The 21670-nt window shown below is 39.9% G+C and overlaps 1 protein-coding gene across 9 annotated transcripts in view; it reads right to left on the bottom strand.

The window, feature by feature from the left end:
• Positions 1 to 1304: 1304 nt before the first annotated feature.
• The window catches only part of SAMD3 (sterile alpha motif domain containing 3), a 39816-nt gene continuing 19450 nt past the window's right edge, over positions 1305 to 21670 (bottom strand). For 8 of the 9 annotated variants that reach the window (XM_040059247.1, XM_040059252.1, XM_040059250.1 and 5 more), the window contains 5 exons: positions 15876 to 16043; positions 4225 to 4428; positions 3669 to 3840; positions 1973 to 2055; positions 1305 to 1723 (listed from right to left, as the gene is read on the bottom strand). In XM_040059247.1, coding sequence (XP_039915181.1) covers positions 1445 to 1723; positions 1973 to 2055; positions 3669 to 3840; positions 4225 to 4428; positions 15876 to 16043 — 906 coding nt within the window. In that variant the 3' untranslated portion in view covers positions 1305 to 1444. The remainder of the gene's footprint in view (positions 1724 to 1972; positions 2056 to 3668; positions 3841 to 4224; positions 4429 to 15875; positions 16044 to 21670) is intronic. The other variant, XM_040059251.1, reaches the window with a different exon arrangement.

The raw sequence follows: 21670 nt of genomic DNA, 5'->3' as shown, positions 1-21670 counted from the left end.
TTTATTCATGCAGCTATCACATACAATAATGAGAACATACATAATCCTTACTTTTTTATCCGATGTGATGAAGTAGCTGGGCATAGCCACCTCTGTTACAAAAACTACAGCCAACAAATTCACTTGGAAACTAAAACCACTCATCAGACCTACTCAGTCTCTGAAAGGGCACATGGCATTGGTTTTGTTTTGTATCAGTGGTAGCCCAGCTCTCACATTGGTAAAGGTTGTACCCTACATTCCATGGGAACCATGTGAAAAATCCTAAGCCTACAGCAAGAGAGTCTGGCCATTAAATGCAGCCACGTCCTCTCATCCTGAAGGATCTCCCACTGTAATCACCCCTGCACAACCAAGCTTTAACAAAGCTTCTGTGGTCTTCTAGGCTGTGTTTGAGTGTTTACCACAGGTGCTGCTTTGCGTACACTGACTTTTTTGGAACTGGTGGGAGATTGGTCTCTAATAGAAAGCAGTGTTTAAATAGAAAGACAGTTTTTATTTCTAATTAATGCAATGGGTCCTGGCTGCCATTCCTCTTGCCAGGCACCTGTCCAAAGCCACGCATTGCCAGACAGTATCCCCTGGGATTTTCAGACGGGAGTTTAAAGAATAGAGGGATGTTAGAAGAATAGACAGGAGTTAAGAATGTTGGGGAAAAGAGAAGGCTGTGGAAGAAGAGAGGAGAGGGCTTCCACTCTGTGTGGGCAGACAGAGAATCACCATGTGGAGAAAGCTGATTTGTTCCAGGGAACAAATTTGGAAAGAAAATGCATTGCCTCTGCAGCAGCAAAGCTGTGGTTACCAATGCACATGGCAGCATTCCAGATAAGTCATTCTTGCTGCTTTGAGAGCTTGTCTTAGAATCCCTATTTACTAAATTCAGGATTAATGTTAAAACAAAATGTTTCATGCAAGAAGAAAACAGTAAAAAAGTCATCATCCTGCAACTTAAAAATCAGGCCCACCATTCTAAACCACAAAAATTATTATATTAGGGTCTCAGCAATCATAATATTATGAAGTAATAGTAATAAGTAAATGTTTAATTTACACCATTTCAAAACATTTTTGTATTACCATCTAAAGCAGCAAAGTGCTCCTGTTGGCTCACAGTTATTTTTTAATTCTTAAAATCAAAATATCTGAATTTTTCAAATGTTCCATATAGAAAAATAATACATAACAGATGAAGTAATCTAGTAAATTTTATTATCTCTAGATTGCTCTAAAATCTACATTTAAAATAATGAAATAATAAAAATGAAATAATGAAATTTCTTGAGTTTAATTTTTTTTTTTTTTAAGTAGCTGGTACAATACAAAAAGGAGGGCATTACTAAACATAATTTTTAAATATGCATACACTTTCACTAGAAAGAATGGCACAAAGGGATCTATTTTGACAAAATATCAAATGCTTCTGAGACGAATGCAGGGTGCATTATCAGATACTGGATGCTTGGGTGCCTCCAGGTCCTCCTGGGGTGGGCAGGGATGCTGGCTTCCTCACCTCAAAGACCAGGGACTCCAGGAAGTTCAGTGTCCTGTGGATTCTCTTTGGGCATGGGATATCAAACACATGAAATGCAGCCACCAGCGCCGCCAGAGCCATGGTGCAGTCATCGAGCTGGGCTAACTCTTCCCTTTCTATGTACAGGGCAAACTCACAGGAATTCATGTTGAAGGGATTTTTCACTTCCATCACTGGTGTCACTGCCTTTACCTAAATTAAAAAATAAAAAAAGGGCATTTCAAAGGATGCCACAGCATTGCTATGATGAACAGGCCAGAGAATGAAGCCTGATAACACAGATTTGAAGTTAGGTAGTATTTCTATGAATATTTCTGCTCAAAAGGCAGGCTGATGTCACCCCTTCCCAGAGCTAAGCTGAGCCACCAAAAGGCCAGGTGATGTGAGTATGCAGATGATAACGGGAAGAGAGATCAAAGCTGCTGGTCCTCTGTCTCCTACCTCCTCATTCACTGCAGCAAACAGACTGGAATCATCTCCAAAGACCTCTGGCAGGAGTAAACACGCAGCAGTCATTTTCATATCTGTCAAAGGCAAGGAATTCTACTAAATTACAAAGGGAAACTTTCTGGCACTGCAGTATCATCCTGGAAAAACAGATTGCAGCCTATGTAATAGTTAACAGCTCAGTAGTGAAGCTATTGTTCAGCCCACTTTGAAGAGTAGTTTGTACCACAGTCAATATTTAGGCAACTCAGCTGGTAGTGGACACTGGTGCCTAAATAATTCATGGGACTCTGCTACTTGGTATTACACAACAAGTAAGTTGGCCTTTGGGTTGCTATTAGTTGAGTTTGTGAGCTGAGTAGTCTTCCTGCCTCCACTGTCCTTCCCCAACTCCTCTCTTCACTGTGAACTGGATGTCCAGAGAGTGCTGTTGCCAGGACTCTGCTTTGAAGGCTGTGGTACCAGCTGGTGCTGCAGAACCTCCTGGCACCTGCTATCCCTCTGGCTCAGCTGTTTTTGACCATAACATCTTTTTTGCAGGTGAGACTTCTGGTGTCATGTGCTTCACTGAACTTACCTTGCTATGCATTTATTACCTAGGTGCCAGGTCAAGCTGTTTGTGAGAGAAAAACAGGAAAGTAAAGGCCTTGGGGCTTTACTAAGGTATGAGTCAAAATGTCTGTGGACATGCTGTGTAAGAAAAGGGGAAATTATTTATTATATCCATAGGTTTCCTTGGCCAAAACTATGAAAAGAAAGTCTATAAAGTCTTTCTGGATTGGGCTATTCCTTGAAGAATTTTAATCTATCACAAGTACTTTTGTTTTTAATATTCGCAAAGGAAGCCCACACTGCTTGCTTCTCTCAAGGATGACCTGGCAATAAATGGAGTGCAACTGCTATAGGACACACGTGTCCATATCGTGTGACCTTGGGTGGACATGCTGGCACTATGCCTGTTGGGCAGAAAGTGAGTCTAAGGACTTCTCAGAGAGCTAAGCTTAGGCTTAGGCAGCTGGGAATGAATGGCAATTCTGAGTGACTGCTTGGAAGTTTTGTCCCTGCAGCACCACACTCCCCAGAGTTCTCAGCTGAAAGAACCTGAGTGTCAGCAGGTGTTTGCTCCCCCACAGCCAGGGAGACAAACACACCAGGGTACACGGACCTCACCGGAGGTACCAGTCTGTGCTCTTTTTCCCGCAGTGCATCTCTGCAGAGACGAGATGCCTGAAATGGTTAGCGGGAACGACTTTAATTTTACTGGGATAAAGATTATAACCATAGAAACTTGCTTTGTAAAGGAAATTGTGTCTTTTTTTATGGGGCTATTTCTAAAGCAGAAAATTAGTTTTCTGTGGGTATTTTTAGAAAATAATAAGCACTCATGTATCTAGAAATACATACTTCTGCTCATCTAGCAATACTTATTTGAAGGTAATTACTTACTTTATCAAACCTGCAGTCTTTTATTCAGTGAAAAAAAAACATTAAAATACTTGACTGACTTAATTTTCCTGCTAATTTAGTAGCTTTTATTCTCAATGCTTCACCATCACTATATATTTTCAAAGAAACCATAACGTTTTTGAAATGTGTTTGCAGTACAATTGAAACTAGTTTAGTTACATAAGTAAGAACAATTAACTACAACAAAACTCTGATATTCAGAGCATAGGAGATTTGTACTGACATTTCAGAACATCTTCCTCTGCGTGCCGCTTCAGATTTTCTTGCAGCATAATGTTAATTGGATTATTCCTCACCACATACAAGGACAATATGTTCTCTGAATAAATCTCCAAAATCTCAACTGTTTTCTTATAAATGTCCATGTGTGTGAGAAGCTGGAACTCCCTAAAAAGCTAAAAGAAAAAGAAGTATTTGGTATTGCAAACCTCAGAACCAAAACTGTAAACAATGCATGCACTTTGAAGACAGGATAAAACTCAGTTAAATAAGATTATAAACTCGAGAGGGGGATTTATTTTTTTTTTTTTTTTCAAAGCAGGGAAGGAATACATCAAGTAACACCAAACAGTGACACTGGTGGCATGTGTGGCACGTTTAACTTGGAATTGAACTGATGAACCTTTCAAAACAGGATTAACTGCAAAAATATGAGTTAGATTAAAGAGAACATTGCTGATGAAAACTTCAGCGGAAATGTCCCATGAAATACATGCCTACAGATGTATCACATCTATAACACAAAATTCAATGTCATTATTAAAAAATAGCTCTCTTACCTGATAAGGGCACCTTAAGAAAGGAAATAGTCTAAGAATATCTTTTAAAGGTGCCTTATTGCTGATCATCTTTCTCCGTATTTCTATTGTCACATTCATCCTGTTATCCACTTCTTCCCAGTTCCTCTGAGTTTTCATGTATTCTTGATTAAGCCACTTAATATGTAAATCCATTGCACTGCCTTTAAGATGAGCAGGTTCTTCCTATGAAGAAATGAAGAACAGAATTATAACAAATCAGCCTTTTTATCTGATTATTTAGCTTTTTTAGGTCGTGTCATTTGATCTGACCTCTCTGATTAGAGCATAGTTGAGCTCAGCAGAAAGAGTAGTGAGGTTTCAATTCCAGCTCTCTGAACTCACCCTCATATTGTAAGTTAGACTAAGGTCTGTTTTCATATAAAACTATACCTCTCAGCCAAGTCCCCCAAGCTCAAATTGCATATTTGAGGCTATTCATGAAATTCCTGTTCCTGTGTCTGGTTTGTCTCGTGGTTTATTGGAAACGAGTAGTCAGTTTTAACAACAACGCAGTATTTAGCAATATTAACTCTGTATTACCAGGAGAAATAGCATTTTCCTCTTACCCATACAGGTCCTAAAAGCAAGACAGCTAACTTTCACATGTATGCAGCTGGAATTTTTATCCCCAAGGAGACCAGCTGAACTTAAAAAATCTCTAATTGAAAACCATTATTTGAGCAGTTTGACTGTTAGTGTTTTCAAAAAGGATTTTTGTACTTGAGGATAGTTAACAACCTTCCTCAAAATCATCATTATTGTCCCTGATGTAATTACTAAGTCATTACTAAGGGGAGGGGAAGGGGGGGGCGGGGTTTGGCTATGCAAAGCAGTGCACCAACAGGAGGAGCCTGAGTTTGTGTAGCTGATCCGCCAGTAGACACAGTGAATTTGCACACTGAAGCAAGCTGAGGGACACAGACACGCCCAGATACCACCCTCAGGCTGCGTTGCCGCTGGCTTTTCCCATTTGTACTGTCACTGATGCAGCTGTGACTACACACATGGGTGACCTGTGGGTCAATGCCAGAGGGAATTGAGACCCTTCATAATGTTCCCCAGAACATTTCCGGCACAGAACTGTGAAACGCACAACATCCCAACCCACTTTCCAGTGCTCTGCATGTGCAATTAAACTTTCCATTTTAATTAACATCCTTTAAAATCATGCATGTGATATTCCAAGAGTGGTTGCATAAAGTACGCAATGAAAAACCTGTCTCTCTCCTAGTATATATCCATAGATCCCAATAGTCATTGGCATCACAGGAGAAAATAAGATCTGCATGCAGGACAGGTTCCCAATGTGACCCCTGCATGACTCCCTGGTCCTTGCTAGGGTTCTGTATCAGCACAGTCTGCACTCTTTCTAATCAAGGATTTCAGTCTTCATGGTGTTACAACAGTAATGTTTGTGACCAGCTTGCATAGGCATTCCTGGACTCTTCCTCAGTGCACAGGAGCAGAGTGGGGGGGACAACTTAGTACCATACCCTCCCCTACCTGCCTGGGAAGGGTGCTGGGAAAAAGTACAAATGATGAGTGTGTGGTGCTACTTCCCATGAGTTCTGTCAAGACTTCACTGCACTGGGGTTTGTCACAAGCTTTATATTTAATAGCCTTCAGTATTTATGATTATATAGCCTTCAGTAGATTTTTTTTTCTCCTTCAATTACTTCTCCCAGTCACTTTTCCAACTCTCATAAAATCATACCTTCCACAAAATCCTGCCTTAAACTTGGCAGTGTAACTATATGCTGTCAGAGGAAATGCCTTTATTTGTTTTTCTCCTGCTACTTCTGCCTTCTTCTTATCATACTGGATTCAAAGCCTATTCATCATCTCCATGCCACTATAGTTTTATAGATATGTCATATTCTGTCCTCAGCCATCTCTTTTCCAGACGAGACCATCCTAAGCTATTTAATCATTCCACATATGAAAGCTTGTCCATACTTCTGATTATCCTTGTTACTGTCTTTGCAAGTTTTCCAATTTCACTGCAGCCTTTATGGAATAGGTGGAGTATAACTTAAAGTACTTGTTGAGATACTGGGACACCACAGGGGCATACAGTGGAATAATGGCTTTTGTTCCTTTCTTAAATAATTCTGTGTCAATTTTTTTTTTTTTTTTTTTTTGACTGCTGCTTAGCATTGTGCCGGATATTTTTTGGCCTAGGATAAAAATAGCATTTGTGAATGGTATTAATAAGCTCAGAGTCCATCACTATAAGTGTTGTTAGGACTGGGCTTTCCCCTTGTGACTTATTTTCCATTTATCAGAACTGAAGTTTATCTGTAGGGGTTTTTTTCCCCTGGAATGGGGTACTTCTGAAATTTGTTTGTTTTTACTATCCTTAGTAGCATCACAAAATGTAGTCTGCCAACTAGTCTACTTTTCCCATGTAATTTAGAAATATATTGAACTGCTTTAACTAAGCATTCATAATCTTTTCCACTGTAAACCTCAACCATTTCTGCATAGCCTTGTTTGTTCTATCTTTTAACTGCTTATCCATTCAAGGACCTTCCCGTTTATTCCCTCAGATTATATCCTCTAAGACCCTTTGAAAGGCGTGTGCTAAAATCTCTTCTGAATTTAAAGTAAACTATATCAGCTGGATTGCCTGTGTCCTCAGGGTTGTTGAATACTTCAAAGAACTAACGAATTTGTGAAGAATTTTGTCTGTTTACCAAAACTTTGCTGATTCCTTCCTAATGTGTTCATCTCTTGGGTCTGCATTACAGTTCTTGCCAACTTGGCCAGTGAAGACAGAAGGTTTCATGGTCCATATGTTCTTGAGCTCTCTCCTGAAACTCTAGAAACTGGCATCAAATTAGCTACCTCCAATTATCTAATATCACGTTTCAAAAGAAAAATTGTACATCACAATTTTAAAATTACCTGTTTTATCTTTGGACACCACTGAAAATTTTGTGCAAGTACTTGATCCTGGAAATGTGTTACTGCTCATGGTAGTAATTATTCTGTCCCCTTTACTGACATGCCAGTCTTGACGCAGAAGCCCTGATGCTGCCCATGAAGAATAGTCCCAGTAATGTGATCATCTGAACTCACCTATTGAGAATCCTTGCAAAATCTGTCTAGTTTTTCTGGTATTATATTATATTCTATTATATTCTGGCTTTATATTCTGCCAGCCATCCTGTACCTAGGCAGTGCACCTTGAGCACTCCTGTCCCTTAGCAGCATCAGGCTTCTTGCCTCTCACCCTGGGTGAGAAAGCCTTTATAACCAGTGCAGAAAAGGCAGAAAGCCACAAAAAGGATTCTGTGTAAATCTCCATCAGATCACTCAGAGTCATCAGAGTTTTGTTTTGCTGCTGGTGTGTCATCTCTGCAAGCTTCCTGCATCAGCCTTTGATGGTTTCTGGTATGTAATTCATATTGGTTACTACTATGAATACCACACTAGTATTCACATATTCCCAGCTGGATCATTCAGCTTCTCCTTAACCCGCTAACGTGCCCTAAGTCAGCCAGGCTGTCCCTTGCTTCACTGTGACCAGTGCACAGACCCACGGCATGACCCATTCTAGTCAGTCTCAAGGTACCCACACCTTCTCACACACACAAACCTGGGCAGTTGTTGGGGCTTTTAAAATTACTTTTATGTTTTTTATGCTGTTTGCAAGAGCTAGCTTGAAGTCACTGACTCCAAACAGCTCTTTCACTACTTCCCATAAAGCAGGAACTCCTTCAGCCAGCTGATGTGGAACATGGTGGCTCATTCCCTGAGGGCCTGTCACCTTCAGTGTCTTGCAGAGACAAGGAAGTGAAACAACTTTACCCAGTGTGCTGTAACCACAGAATGACTGACTGACTGGGTTGTTCAGAAGCAAACACTGAGAAGAAGTTGTGATCTTTAGGCCAGCTTCTCTCCAGCCCCCTTGTCAAGGCAAACGCTGCTTGATTTGATGGACTCTCCCTGTGGTCAGCTCTATCCTTGAGAGTTAGTTTAGCTAATGACATTATTAATTAACTAAAGGAGACCATTTGACAAGTTCATCAGTGGCACTGGCAAGCTACCAATAGAAATATGGCAGCAGTTTAAAGAAGAATTGCTGTCATAGCTATTTATTAGGGGGAGAAAATAGCAATGGAAGGCCAAACTTTGTCATGTGAATCATCTACTACCTGGGAGTAATACAAACAGAAGTCAGTATTAGAATTGGTTTCCTTGCAGTGTTCATCCTGCTTAAAGCAATGACTATCTGTAATCTTTCCAACTTCTTTGATTGTGAATAAGTTGGTTTTTAAGGTAAGTGGAAAAGTGAGAGGTGGCTTTCTTTTGGTGGAAATAAGTTATCTCAGTTGAACACCCATTTGACTGGAGAATGGTTCCAATTGTAATTTAAAATATTTTATAGCTAACTTTAGCATTGCAGGAGGATTCTGGGTTTGGGAAGCTGGTTTCTGAACTGGTTTATCAGCCCGCCACTTGCTTATTTAGGGAGGACTCTAGATCCCCTCCACTTCAACCATCAAAGCAAGAAAGCCAGTGACAGCACAGCAATATTCCAGTAAAAACTGACCATAAAGTTAAAGCTCAGTTATTCTGATACCATGTAAAACCAATCCTATCTAGACCAAAGCTGGGATCTCTTGTTTGAAACTGTGTGTGTGAAGAAGCCACAGGTAACAGTTTAGCATGTATGCCAGACAGAACTAAAAAAATAGCCTCATTAAAAGAGAAATCCTTACTCCTTGATGTCACCCAACTCCTCTAGCCAGATTTTCAGTTGTGTAACATCCATTTCAGTTGCAACAATAAGAATATTAATTGGTAATATTTAATTATTTTTGTATACAGAACTTTGTATGGTTTAGCAATGTGCATACTTTGTTTATAATGTAAAGGGTTTCCCTCCTTTTTAAACAATACAATTTTGATTTAAAAAAAAATATTTCTAGAACAAATGATAATTTATCTCAGTGTCTTTAAATGAGAAGCTGCCTTATCACAAGCACAAGTTCAGCAGAAGAGGGAAAAAGGCAAAAGGATGTGTAAATGAAGTTGATGAGGTGAGCAGAGGATACCCAGTACTTGTCTGTCAGAGTGCCCTAGCCTGCAGGATGGTTCTGCCAAGGCTCCTACTCATTCTGTTGGATTCACACTCAAAGGGTGACAGCAGTAGGGAGCCCACCTCTTCGTGCCCATGCCCACAAACACCCTTGACTTCTTGACATCTCAGGTGCCTGTGACTGAAGACACCAGGTCTGGGAGGCACACAGGTTGTAAGGCTCTTTGCCTACCCTCCAGATGCCCTTTGACTGTAACTCCTCACCTGATATTCACAGTTCTACTTGGAACCATATACAAGTAGATTGTGTTAAGATGCTCACATTAAAGCAAGAAAACATACAAACAAAAAATCTACTAGACTCCAAATTCCTAATTCCTCCCATCTCCTGAAGCAAAAGGATAGTCATTTGATTGGAGGCAGATTTCTAAATAAAGGCCTGATCCCTAAATGTCCTCTTGATGGATCTTGATTCTTCCCAAGATACAAGATTGTATTAGTGCCTTCTTGTAAAAAAGCCCCAGTTAGCAGGATACTTTTATGAAACAGTGTTACAGCCCAGGCAGTGAAACTGCTACATCAGTTTGAGAGGAGGGAGCGAGCAATTCTTAGGCATGATGTGATCTCCAAGGTCTAAGATTTCAGTTACTGTTGAAAGCCAGCATCATAAATTGTAAAGGACATGAATGTCAACACCAAAGTAACATGACTGCCTAATCAAAGCGATGAAGGCGCCTCTGGTGTTGACAGCAGACACGTCTTGCTCTTTACATGGGTTTTCACCAATTCCTAAATGGTAAATGCAGTCTAATTGTTGCTAAGGACTAAGAGATCTCTCTTTTGAAGAATGCCAACAGGATCTACTGGCTCCTCAGTTTGAGTGAGTGAATTCAAATAGGAGCAGTGGAGTTAAAGAAGTATATGTGAGGACACTACACTGCATGCTGTCAGTCTGCTCACTGCCAACCAGTGATCCAGGTCCCTCACTTGGGATGCTGTGGGAATATTTCTTTGAGGCAACTCCTTCAGATGGAGACTAATCTGGCTGCTGGAAAGCAATGCAAAAAACATGTGATGGTAATGTTCCATGTCCTGGAACAGTGGTACTGTGCAGGCAGGTTCAGTGGTGTCAGCACTGAATGTATAACACCATACATTAGGACAGGGATGCTGATGGGTAATAGCATTGGTACAGCCTCATTATTATTGCGCTTGTCAGCTCCCAGCAGCTGCTAACAATATTTCCAGTGAAAAACACATTTCAAATTTCCCTACCTAGATGCCAATGCATTTTCCAAGTCATGTTATTGCTAAGATGCTGCTAAAACTTCTTAATTGCTGGGTCTACCTTCATTAGTTAGCATCAATGCTCAAGCTACTTACACAAGAAAGCCTGACAGTAGTTAGGACTCTTGTTTGGAATAATCTTTTCCATTAATTGGCTTTTATAACTTCTTCAGGGTGAGAAACAGCTTTCACAGTTACTTAAGCAAGAATAATCTCTGTGTCTTGGTTTTTGAATACTGAAAAGTAGGTCTTGCTATTTTGGAACACCTACAGACACAAGGCATCATAAAAGCACAGTGTACAGAACAGTTTTTGCTACCACCATTGTAAGGGACTGCCCTTTTTTCTGTGGTGATAATCAGGGTCATTGGAATTACATTTACTGTGAGGAACATTGGAGTGTTTTATATCAGGAGGGCGATCAAAACAGGTAATGACAATTAGAAAGTGAAGATCTGCTCAAAACAACCCCCAAAACACTGGAGACTGATCTGGAACAAGTATGGATCTAAAAAGGCGGGCTGTAAACTGGACACTGCTCAAGGCCCATCTTCTCATTCTGGATCATGGGAGAGAACTGAGAAGACATCAAAACAATGCCCCACCTCTCCCATCCTAACACTGAACACAAAGACAGGTGAAACAGCATGGACAGGCTGCTTTCAAGCTAAATGAGCATGTAACCATGAGCAAGATCCACACTGACTTATACTCCAATGAGACGTTTAATTAAGGTGGGCTCTGCTTTAATGACACGTAATTGCCCTTTTGAGCCAGGCACACAACTTGAGAGCTAGATTTACATGCCAGCGCTAACCAAAAAACATTCAAAGTCACATAAGTCAGTCTATTTCTGACCACAACAGTTGCTTTCTGATTTTGTACACTGCATAAACTAAATGAGAGAAATCTGCTTTCCTCTACCAAGGGATAACCTGTGCTTGATAATTTAACTCAGAACAATAAAGACACTGACTGACACAAATAAGAAGGTGAAGTGCAAGATGTATGCTGGGGATTTGTGTTTAAAGCTTTTGCATTGACTTAAAAGCATTTTAAAATATTAACGAAGGAACACTACATGCTCAAAGGTTGATATATGCACATCAAAGTTTTAGTGGAAAAATCGCATTACAACAGTTTGGTACAGCCATGGAATGATCATTTATATATGCATGCTCACATTCCAGCTTTGCTTCAAACACTCAATTTGGAGACCATTAATCCATTTATCTTAGAAGGAAAGGTGCTATCACCCTGTTTGATTTGTGCATGGCATTCTCAGTATAGATGGTACCTAATGTTGTACCTGCCAATAGTGCCATGAGATTGAACCAAGAATTTCTGCATCTCGTACACAAGCTGTTCAGCCTCTGAGAATTTTACAGACATATAGCTCTCTTTTTTCCTTGCTGTTGTCTTACTTTTCTCATTCCTCCCTTTTTCTCCAGCCATAATTTTCCAAATCCTATTCTATCTAGAGTCCTTGAAATCTTGTTTCAAGTTTCTGACTCCTGCAGCGGCATAAGATATTGAGAAACATGATGTTAGTTATCACCTCAAAGAAAGGCATATCCCTAGGAAACGTCTACCTTGCCTAATTTACCTAATCTGACATAAGAGATACTCCATCTCATAGGGTACTCTTCATGCAATCCTGATTCCTCCTTTCATCAGAAGAGACAATTTCCAGATAAAACCAACAGGGTAAATTTCAAATTTCACCATTCTCATACTGCATGATACCACCAAAGCAAGCAAAAATGGTGTTCCTCCTGGGCCAGGGATCTTCTCTGCTTTTCATTTAGTCCTGTTGACACAGAATTTGCACATTCACCAATTTCAAAATTCTTGCTTATCTTCCCTGTGTAGAAATATCAATAGATGTCCAACTTTGTGAGTTAAAGTTTCTGCAGAAACCCTCTGCTTCTCCCAGTCCAAATACTCATCAAGGCATTTCTTGTCTCTCCTGCTGGCACAGAAAGAAGACGGTGTGCTCGTGCCCCTTTATAAATTGTTTTCATTTTGCTATTCCCAGCTCTGCTGGGTGTGGCAAATACTCCCATTTATCTGCAAGCATCTACCACTATCTTAGCTGACATCTTGTCAGAGCCTATTTTTCCTTTTCACACCTAACTCCAAATTTATTTGTGTGACAGCTTCAGAGAAACCCTGATGACCTCACAAACAGGCTGTCATAGGATGTAAGAAATGAGAGGCTTTATAAGAGGGACTGTACTCTCTTTCCATTTTTATTTAAGATCAAGAACTACTAGCAGACTAGCAGTCTTCTAGCCTGTTCTACTCCCTTACAGTTCAGGTAGCTTAAGATATCCTTGGGTAGTCCCTTTGCTGAGATATTTTCTTATTTAATGTCTGGGAGGGATTGAAGGAGCTTTATCCAGCTGCATAGACATGGCTATTTAGTGGCGTTTGAGATATCATAAGGGCATCCCAGAAACCTCTAGACATGGCAGAATATGATACAGGACCTATGGGAAACACGTGCCTTTCTGAATTGGCAGGTGGAGCCACGCAGGATATCTGTGGACTTTTCCATTTCTGTATTCAGCTAACTGAATTGATTGTGAAGTCACACATTCCATGAACAGCACCGCTTGAGACCAGCAAGATTTCCAAATTTAAAGGTCTGAAAGGGACAATTTTGCCCTGGGAAGACTAAGATAGTGTTTGAGCCATAAGGTAGGCAGGGCAATCATGAGCTCTAACCCCATTTCCTTCTCCATCACCTTTTGCCTTCTGACAATTCTTTGGCCAAGGACCAGAAAGATCCCATCTTTCTGTTTCTTTGGGCTCCCCCAAGTCTAGGGCCCTTGCTATTACAACTGGCAGGAGGTGGTTTCCCTCACAGCCTGAAGGACCATAAATCAAACAAGTCCTTAGGGCAGAGGAAGGTGGCTTGTTGCTAAAAAAAGAATAAGAAGATCAGTCAGAACAAGCCACTGAACGACTGCTTTAGCAGTAATCCCACCCTTCCTGCGGAGGGGAGACTGCCTTGCTATTCTTATGTATTTTTAGGGTGTGATCACCCTTCTCATGGAAAGTACTTTCCATTTGCAGCAGAGGAAGGGCATTGTCATTACAAAGCACTCTCCTCTGGATTACTGCAGCTCCAAGATATTTGCCTGACTGTGGAAAATGACTAAGGAGGATTCTCACACCACAGCCATAAAATTTGTTGTTTATGGAGGCTTTCCTGATAAAATTCTGAATATCCCTCAGACACAGAGGCTCAAATTAATGTCTGCATGGCACAATCCAGGCTTCTTTCCCTGGTGGGTTACTTCATTTAAATAAAAATCTCCTTTAGTGACAGACACCTCATGCATGGGTTTTATGTGCTTACTTACCATCATCCTACTGCCCTGCACTTGCTCAAGACCTTTCATGTGATGCTAGTCACTAGAAAAAGAGTAGCTACTCTTCAATCTTGTTTGAATATAATGCTCTGTAACGAGGAACACATCAGCAGATGTTTTAAAGAAACTGGAGGAGAAAGACAGATGCTGCACCTGGAAGCAATGCCCTGCATGGGAGGCCAAGTGTGCTCAAGCTGCTTTTGAAGGAAGAATGACTGCTTGGAAGGTAATGGGGCTTGGGCAGACATCATCTGGTTCAAAACATCACAGGAAGCTTGTCCCGGCAAGCAGCTGGATTTTCACATGAAGAAGTAAAAAGACTGGTTAAGAGTTTCATCAGTAGTAATAACTTTATTACCCTTCTCATATGAAAATAAATGCCAGGTGTAACAGTGAGACATTTCCTATCAGTAAGCAATCTTTTCATCAGTTTCATGCCATTAACAATCCAAGACTATACTGACACAAAGCCCAAATGACAGAGTGACAGCTGATGACTGCTCAGAAACTAAAGCTCGATACAGAAGTCAGCTGTGGGACTGGTAAGTAGGTCATCAGCTGGGAACAGATGTGCTCTCTCATCTGCATAGCTCTGCCATTCGGCTTTGACCTGTAATGCCCTAAATGTCCTGCTCTGCCCGTCTAAAGGAGAGTGTGGTGGCCCAAAGGGACTAAGAGTCCTTCCCTAAGTATTCTCCAAAGGTCTACTTAGCCTGGAATTCATTTTCCCCCATTTTACCTCAATTAATTTTGACATGTTAGCATCTCGTTCACACAAGGCTGATTTACTCCTCCAGTCATGGAAAAGGGATGAAGACAAGGGGATCTGACTAATGGTAGTTTGGATATAATTTGGGTTTGCCTGTGGTATTGGCTTCTAGATCAAATATTTATTTTTTGTGACTAAGACACTTGAACAGTTTATATTTTTCACAGAGTAATTAGTGCCAGGGATTGGCAGGAAAGTGCCTTTATGCGTGTTCCTAAATATACAGAATGAAAACCCCCGCTGCTTTTGTTAAAAATAATATTAAACATTTTGTTCAGTTTTGCACATATGTAGTGAGATAATTTAGGATCTCAGAGTCAGACATTGCTACTTTTAATGCAGAAACACATTCAAAACTAAGGAAGTTATGATTCCCTCAAAGTTATGGAATACATTCTTAATCCTTGCTCCTCTAAATACAGGGTCTGGTAAACAGCAGGGTGGACACAGATAAAATAAAGATAAATATCTACTTACAGATCTTCTTTATCACATTCATACAATTGTTTCAATTTTACCATGCTTTAATTGCAGCACAAAGAGGTTTGTACAGCATTGGCAAAGCACAGCTGGAACCTTAATGTATTTATGAAAGTGTATAAATGAATTAGTATGCTTTAGACATTTACTGGACAGTGATAACTCTCTGAATTCTCCAACTAAAGGAATACACAGCAACTGCATGCATAGATTAGTAAACATTCCCATATATATTACACATCAACATAAACAGATTTTAGATAACAAAATGCAATGTGATTTTTGCTCCCTGCTCAAATACCTCTTTGCATTCTTATTTGTATAGAGGCTTCAGCTACTAGACATAATTCTCTTGTGTTTTTCACTCTAATTGGAGGTAGAATAGAAATTCTGCATTTAAAAACAACAAAAAAACCCCCAGACACTGTTTTCTGTCCAATTTACAACTCTAAATGACAACAAATGTGCAAAGCATCCAGTATTAGGATTAGCTCTGTTGTTGATACCTAGTTTTCCAGAAAAAAAGTCAGAGGTCTGACAACACGACAAGCTCTATACAAGATGAGTTTAAATGGCATGAGATCAGTTCTCCTCTTTAATGGCTGGTGGCCTTATTGTCAACAGAGGAGCTGAAAGACTGAACTCAGTTAAACACCAAAAATCTTACCTCTACCTGCCTCTGGACATCATCAAGTTTATTTTCAGCAAATGAAGATTTTCTGCTCTGTCCTCTCCTGTGGCCAAACTTGCATTTGTTCCTCAGGACTTGCTCATCATCCTCAATGGGTCTCCGCACGTATTTGAAGCGATCTTTAAGAGCCCGTTTCCACAGCAACTATATGGGGCAAAAATTAGCTGTCATTACAAGTATCTGTCAAGAATTTGCCCCAGCCTAAAGCAGGTCACTTTGTTTTACCTAATTCTATAAAAGAGTGTTTGCCATTAAGCAGAAAAAGGCTCATAGGGCAGCACCACGTTGGCTTCAGGATGGAAGGAAACAAACGCACCTGTGGTAGATGGCTCCATGGCAACCAGCACCTGGGCTAATGGCACTGCTGTGGCTTGTTGGGGATAACAGTGGATCTAAGGGTGAGATCTGTTCTAGGCTACCAGGGAAACTGCAGTGTTGTCCCTTCCTCAGCTCTTAACTTTATGCTCCATTCATAACACTGGGTTGTGAAACTACATAGTGAAGCAGATCTGTGCTGTGGGGTTTTGGGGGGTCTTTTGGTGATTTGTTTTTGTGGTTTTTTAAGTGAAGTGTATTATTTTTCCTTTGCCTCTGGCAGTATCTGACAGAGGTTGGACAGTTGTATGATTATTGTGTCTAACAGAAGGGAGTAGGATAGCCACAGCATGCCACTACCATTTGCCAGGAGCCTACAGTTATACTGGATCAAGTATGCTTTTAAACTGAACTCAAAACTGCTGAATTAAGAGAATCGTTTAAGTTGGTCCTAGCATTTGTAAGACAACTCAAGGTATGTAAAATGCAACTTAAAGGCATTTCTGCACTGCAAGCAGATGCAGGTCCTGTTTAATGCAGCCATTCATCACTCCCTGGCAGTCAGAGCTTACGCAGCCCCAGTGCTTCTGTCACCCTCATGTATTTCTTTAATCAGTTATTAAAAAGTCACTGCTGAAAGTTGTATGGACAGCAACTTCCTCATGCATCCTTAAGGACTGATGGCCATTTGCATGGGGCTCAAAGCTGGATGTCTCACGGCAGGAATTAGCCAAGCCATGACACCCTAGGAAGCAACTTCTAAGCAAAGACTGTTCAAAACATCTGCAGGCACAACCTGCAGTTTTGAAGAGTTTTTGTCATTCCTCAAAATCATTTGCATATTCCAGTTATTGGGGAGTATTCATAAGTCAGAGGGGGAAAAAAATCAGTCAGAAAAGTGACTGTAAATGAAAGGATGTGGAGAGATTCAAATATCTGTTACTTCATTTTCTAAAACTGACTCCAATATTGTGCTCAATACTATACTCAAGCCTGTACCCACTGACATGCTAAAACGTAATAAACAGAAGAATTAGATTACCCTAAATTTCTTACCAAAACGGTGTCATTTATTAGCGAAGGTCACATGATTCAAAAGGCTGACTTCTGATGTAAACCAGAATTCAGTAGAAGTAGACTGAGTAGCACAGTGCCTCTCTCTGCAGTGAGTCTGACTTGCCTGCCTTTCTCACTCACAGGATACAAATGAGAGGATTTCTTAAGAGATGGTGCTGAAGACAGTGTGACCTTGCATTTCTCCCACTGAGCTTATTGCTCACATCTCCCTAGGTTCTAGCTGACCTACAGGCCCTCAAACCCAAAAGCAAGACCTCCATTAATGGTAGAAAACTACAGTGGAAGAGCTATAAGACAACAACCCCTGTGGTCTCTACTTCAGCTTTTCTTGAGCAGCCCTGGGCCCACCAGGGCAGGAGTGCCCTTGCTAAGGGGACACTCCCCGCCACCCAGCCATGTGCCCTTACTCAAGTGTCTTTCCACAGCCAGACACAGCTCAGCATCCAAGAACTGGAAAGAAAACAAGCCCATCTGCATTTTTAGCATGTGAACTTCAGGCTTAGGGGGTTCTGCCAGAACAGAAGTCACATCACCGCCAGCCTAAAGATAATGACCAAAAATAGAGTACAACTGCTCACCCAGCCTTCTCACAAGGCACAGACACAGCCCCAAGATGAGTATCACACCTCAGCACCATTTTCAGAAGAAGTAAGGTGACTACATGCCTTGAAAATCCCACTTGTTGTTCACCTGAACCATTAAGGTTCCTAAACACATTTATAGTTCTGGCCTTACACGTTTTGATGCAAACACCCCATCATTATATGCCTAGCAAAACTTATGCCTAGCCTGCTATTTTAAGGCTGCTAAGAAAAGCAAACAAAAACCCTAGTTTAATGCTTCTCTGAAGTGTTTAACAGATGTTATAATATTTTAAAACATGATCATCCTAGAATATATTAGCAGCTGACAATTTAATCATCCCTGTAGTTGAGCTTCACAGTTTCCTTATTTTGAAAATCTTTATTTGGCTAGAAGATATTTTTGCTTATTCTTTCACATGAAAGAATATGCTGACACCTATACAAGGCTTTAAATATCCCACACAAAGTTCAAAACTTCCAGCTCTTTCATCCTCCAGTCCCTCCAATAAATTAAGAATTTTATTTAAATCTATTTCTGTGACAGGATTGTCATAAACTTAGGCAAGTCCCCTCTCACATACTTATTTCCAGAATGAGACTGCAAGCACATACATTTATGTAGTTTCCCTTGTGGGTAATGCATCCGCTAAAAAGGTTGCTTTTGTTGCCATTTTTGAACCAAGAACTTTATTTTCTTATCATTTTCCCGCTCTCCTAAGCTTCCCCCAAACACCATCCCAGGAAGCTTTACCTTCCTGGCAAAGGAGTAGAAGGATTAGCCTGTGTCTATCTGACATAGGAGGGAAAGGATTACAAGCAGATTAAAAGCAGTCATTTACTTAGCAAACAATCACTTTGCGTGCAGCAGTCACATAAATGAGGCATGTCAGCACCGGCATCCTGGGTTTCACAGGCACCAGGGCACAACTCAGCAGCCAGGAGCTCAAGGGAGCTGCTTATGCAAAGCCCACTGGCAAGGGCTGTAGAGGAGAGAGCCCTCCCGCTTCCCTCCTCCTGTCATGTTTTCTTGGAACCCTGCGATTTTCGAAAGGTTGGCTGAAATGAAATGGAATAAGGGAAATTTTTCTTTTGAAATTGTTGGGTTTAAGCCTGGTAAAATGGACAAACACAGACAGAATATCTTGCAAGTCGTCAAGAAACAGTGTCATGCCAATTTGCTTTTGACTGCTGTGTTTATGACCTCAGCTTTTTCTATATAAGCTGTTTGTCTGTAACTTACAAATGTTGTACTGATCACAGTATACATCACAAATCTTACAAATTATTCCATGATTAAAAGAAGACTTTTGTTTTTTTAAATGTCGTCTGCTTGTTTGGGATAGCACTGTTCTGTAAGTAGAAGGAAATACCATGGGAAAAGTTCCTTACGTAGTGCCTTCCAAGCACTTTTACCAGAAGTTAATCTTGGAATTAATTTCATTCCAGGTATCCCACAGACTTCTTTTTGAGTTTTGCTATTGAGTTTTATTTAATGAGTGTTGCTATTAGTAGATTTTTTTATTTAAATCATTATCGATAATTTTAGATAATTCTTGATCCCTGCTTCTAGACTGACCTCATAAATAACATTCTTTTAAAATTCAAAGTACATAAGTGGCTTATTCATAACTTTATTTGTAAATGAATTTATTTAGGGTCATCATAATCATTATGACCCTGACTATATTGAATTGGATAACCTTTGAAAAAGGACTGATGGCACAAAAGCATCTTTTTTTCCATACTAAAATTAAAAGGGAAAAATTTTTATCTGAGAAAAGAGAATTGTGAAAAATATACTAATAAATCTTGAAACAAAAAACTTTTAGTGACCTCCTATTGCAACAGTACGAGATTGAAAATATTAGACTATAGTTCTACATAACACACAAATTGTTTAAATTTTTTGTTTAAAATAATTTGGAGATGTAAATAAGTATTTAGGAAACAAAAGTCCAGTATTTTGGAAACAAACCCCACAAACAAACAACAAAAAATGAAATGTTCAAAGGTTTGCAAGTAATTTTTTTTTCCTGTCGTGAAAATCTGGTGATAATATAGGTGCTCTTATGTTTGGTTTTTGTTGTTGTTCCTGTGCTTGCCAGAAGATATTTCCCTTTTCCAGTAGTTAATTTCACTTCATTTCTGCAAAAATGTTGCAATAAATACGCTGACATTTACAGTTTAAAGTTTCTCCATCCACGTACATCAATAACATCAAGTTCTTGACATGCTGATTTTCTGTGCTTGGCCAGAAGAAAATGGTAATTCTGGAATCCCAAGATCTCTCATGGGATGAGTTTTCCTTCTTCTCATCCGGGAAGCCCAAAATGCCTGCCCCTGCCCTGATACAGGCATGCACAGTGGCCAGAGAGGAACCCAAAACAGTTTCTGCTGCGCCCTTCCAGCAGCCAACACATCCATTTCTGGTGAAGGGCTTTAAACTCCAAGATTTGTGAGTTAAAATCACACCCACCACTGGCAGACCTCAGGACATCGCTAAGAACCACTGCAGCCTTCTGCAGAGCCCAGCAAATGCTTTGGCTGCTCCTCCACCTGAAAGGCTGAGAAACTGCTTTTGTAACTTCAGAGTTAAAATGAATCTAGGAACTGAGACGCAGCACAGCAATAAATAACAAGCAGGATATGAATGTCATTAACAATATAGCGGTGTAGACCATTTCACATGGCAGAAAGGATAGCACAACAGCAGAAGTGAGCTCCAGCACACCAAAGGGAACACAAAATTTGGTATTCCAAACTACACTCAGCCTTTTTGGTTTTTGAAATGCATGCAACAAAATTTATTTTTGCTACAACTTTGAAAAGAAATTAAAAGTCCAATAATTGAAAACAGAATTGTTGGTACTCTGAATAGACACCGATAACTTTACTGCACTAGCACTACTGGAAACCATTATTCTCAGAGGCCAGCCCAGATGAATTGCCATGTTTGGTGCGTCCCATTCTCCAGCCTTACAAGACATGAAAAGGAGATCTATCAAACACAGAAACATCTGTGCACAGCTGGCCACCTGAGGCTCTCTTTGGAGTCCACAGAAAAATAAGAATTTACAGAATGCTATTCCTCTCTTCTCAATGTAGACACCAAAACCACATTATATGAACTGCCTCCCCAGTAGTTTATGCATAAATGCTATTTAACAAGGAATGTAACTAGCATTTTGCTTAAAATACTATTCATGTTAGTCTTCCTTTTCTACATTTACCTATCAGTCCCCTTTTCCTCTGAATTTTAATGATGGTTGATTTCTTAAATGCTTTCAATGTACTGTTTTAAAAACTGTAATAACAACAACTGTTAAGTTACTATAGATAAGCAACTTTAAGGTATTCAAGACCTCTCAGTAATCAATATTTTACTTCTTATATTTTATAACTATTATCAGGAACAGCAAGCAAGAATTACAGTCCCTTAATAGCCAGAGGGAATTTTAAAAGAAAAGCCTACATAAATTTTTGCTTTTTTGACCTGCTGAAGATCCTTTTGAGGAAAAAAAAAAAGAAAGAATGTTTGTTGACAATTTTTTCTTTTTTTTTTTGCTGTTCAGTTGCTTCTTAAAAGCATATGAATTCAATTTTACTGCAAGTCTTGTGATAAGTAGCTATGCATACATTGTAGGGTGTGTTTTAAGCTGTTACTGTTGTAAAACACAACTGTCTCAGATCAAGAAAAAAAAGTATTTATAGTATTTATGATCAAGAAGGAAGAACAGAATGTCTAACAATAGGGCCAACAAAAAATACTAATTCATTCTCACACCCTCCTCCAAA

Source organism: Hirundo rustica, chromosome 3, assembly GCF_015227805.2.
Source record: "Hirundo rustica isolate bHirRus1 chromosome 3, bHirRus1.pri.v3, whole genome shotgun sequence".
Taxonomy (NCBI): Eukaryota; Metazoa; Chordata; class Aves; order Passeriformes; family Hirundinidae; genus Hirundo; species Hirundo rustica.
Note: the sequence above shows the minus strand (reverse complement) of the source record. Positions and strands in the feature narration are given on the sequence as shown.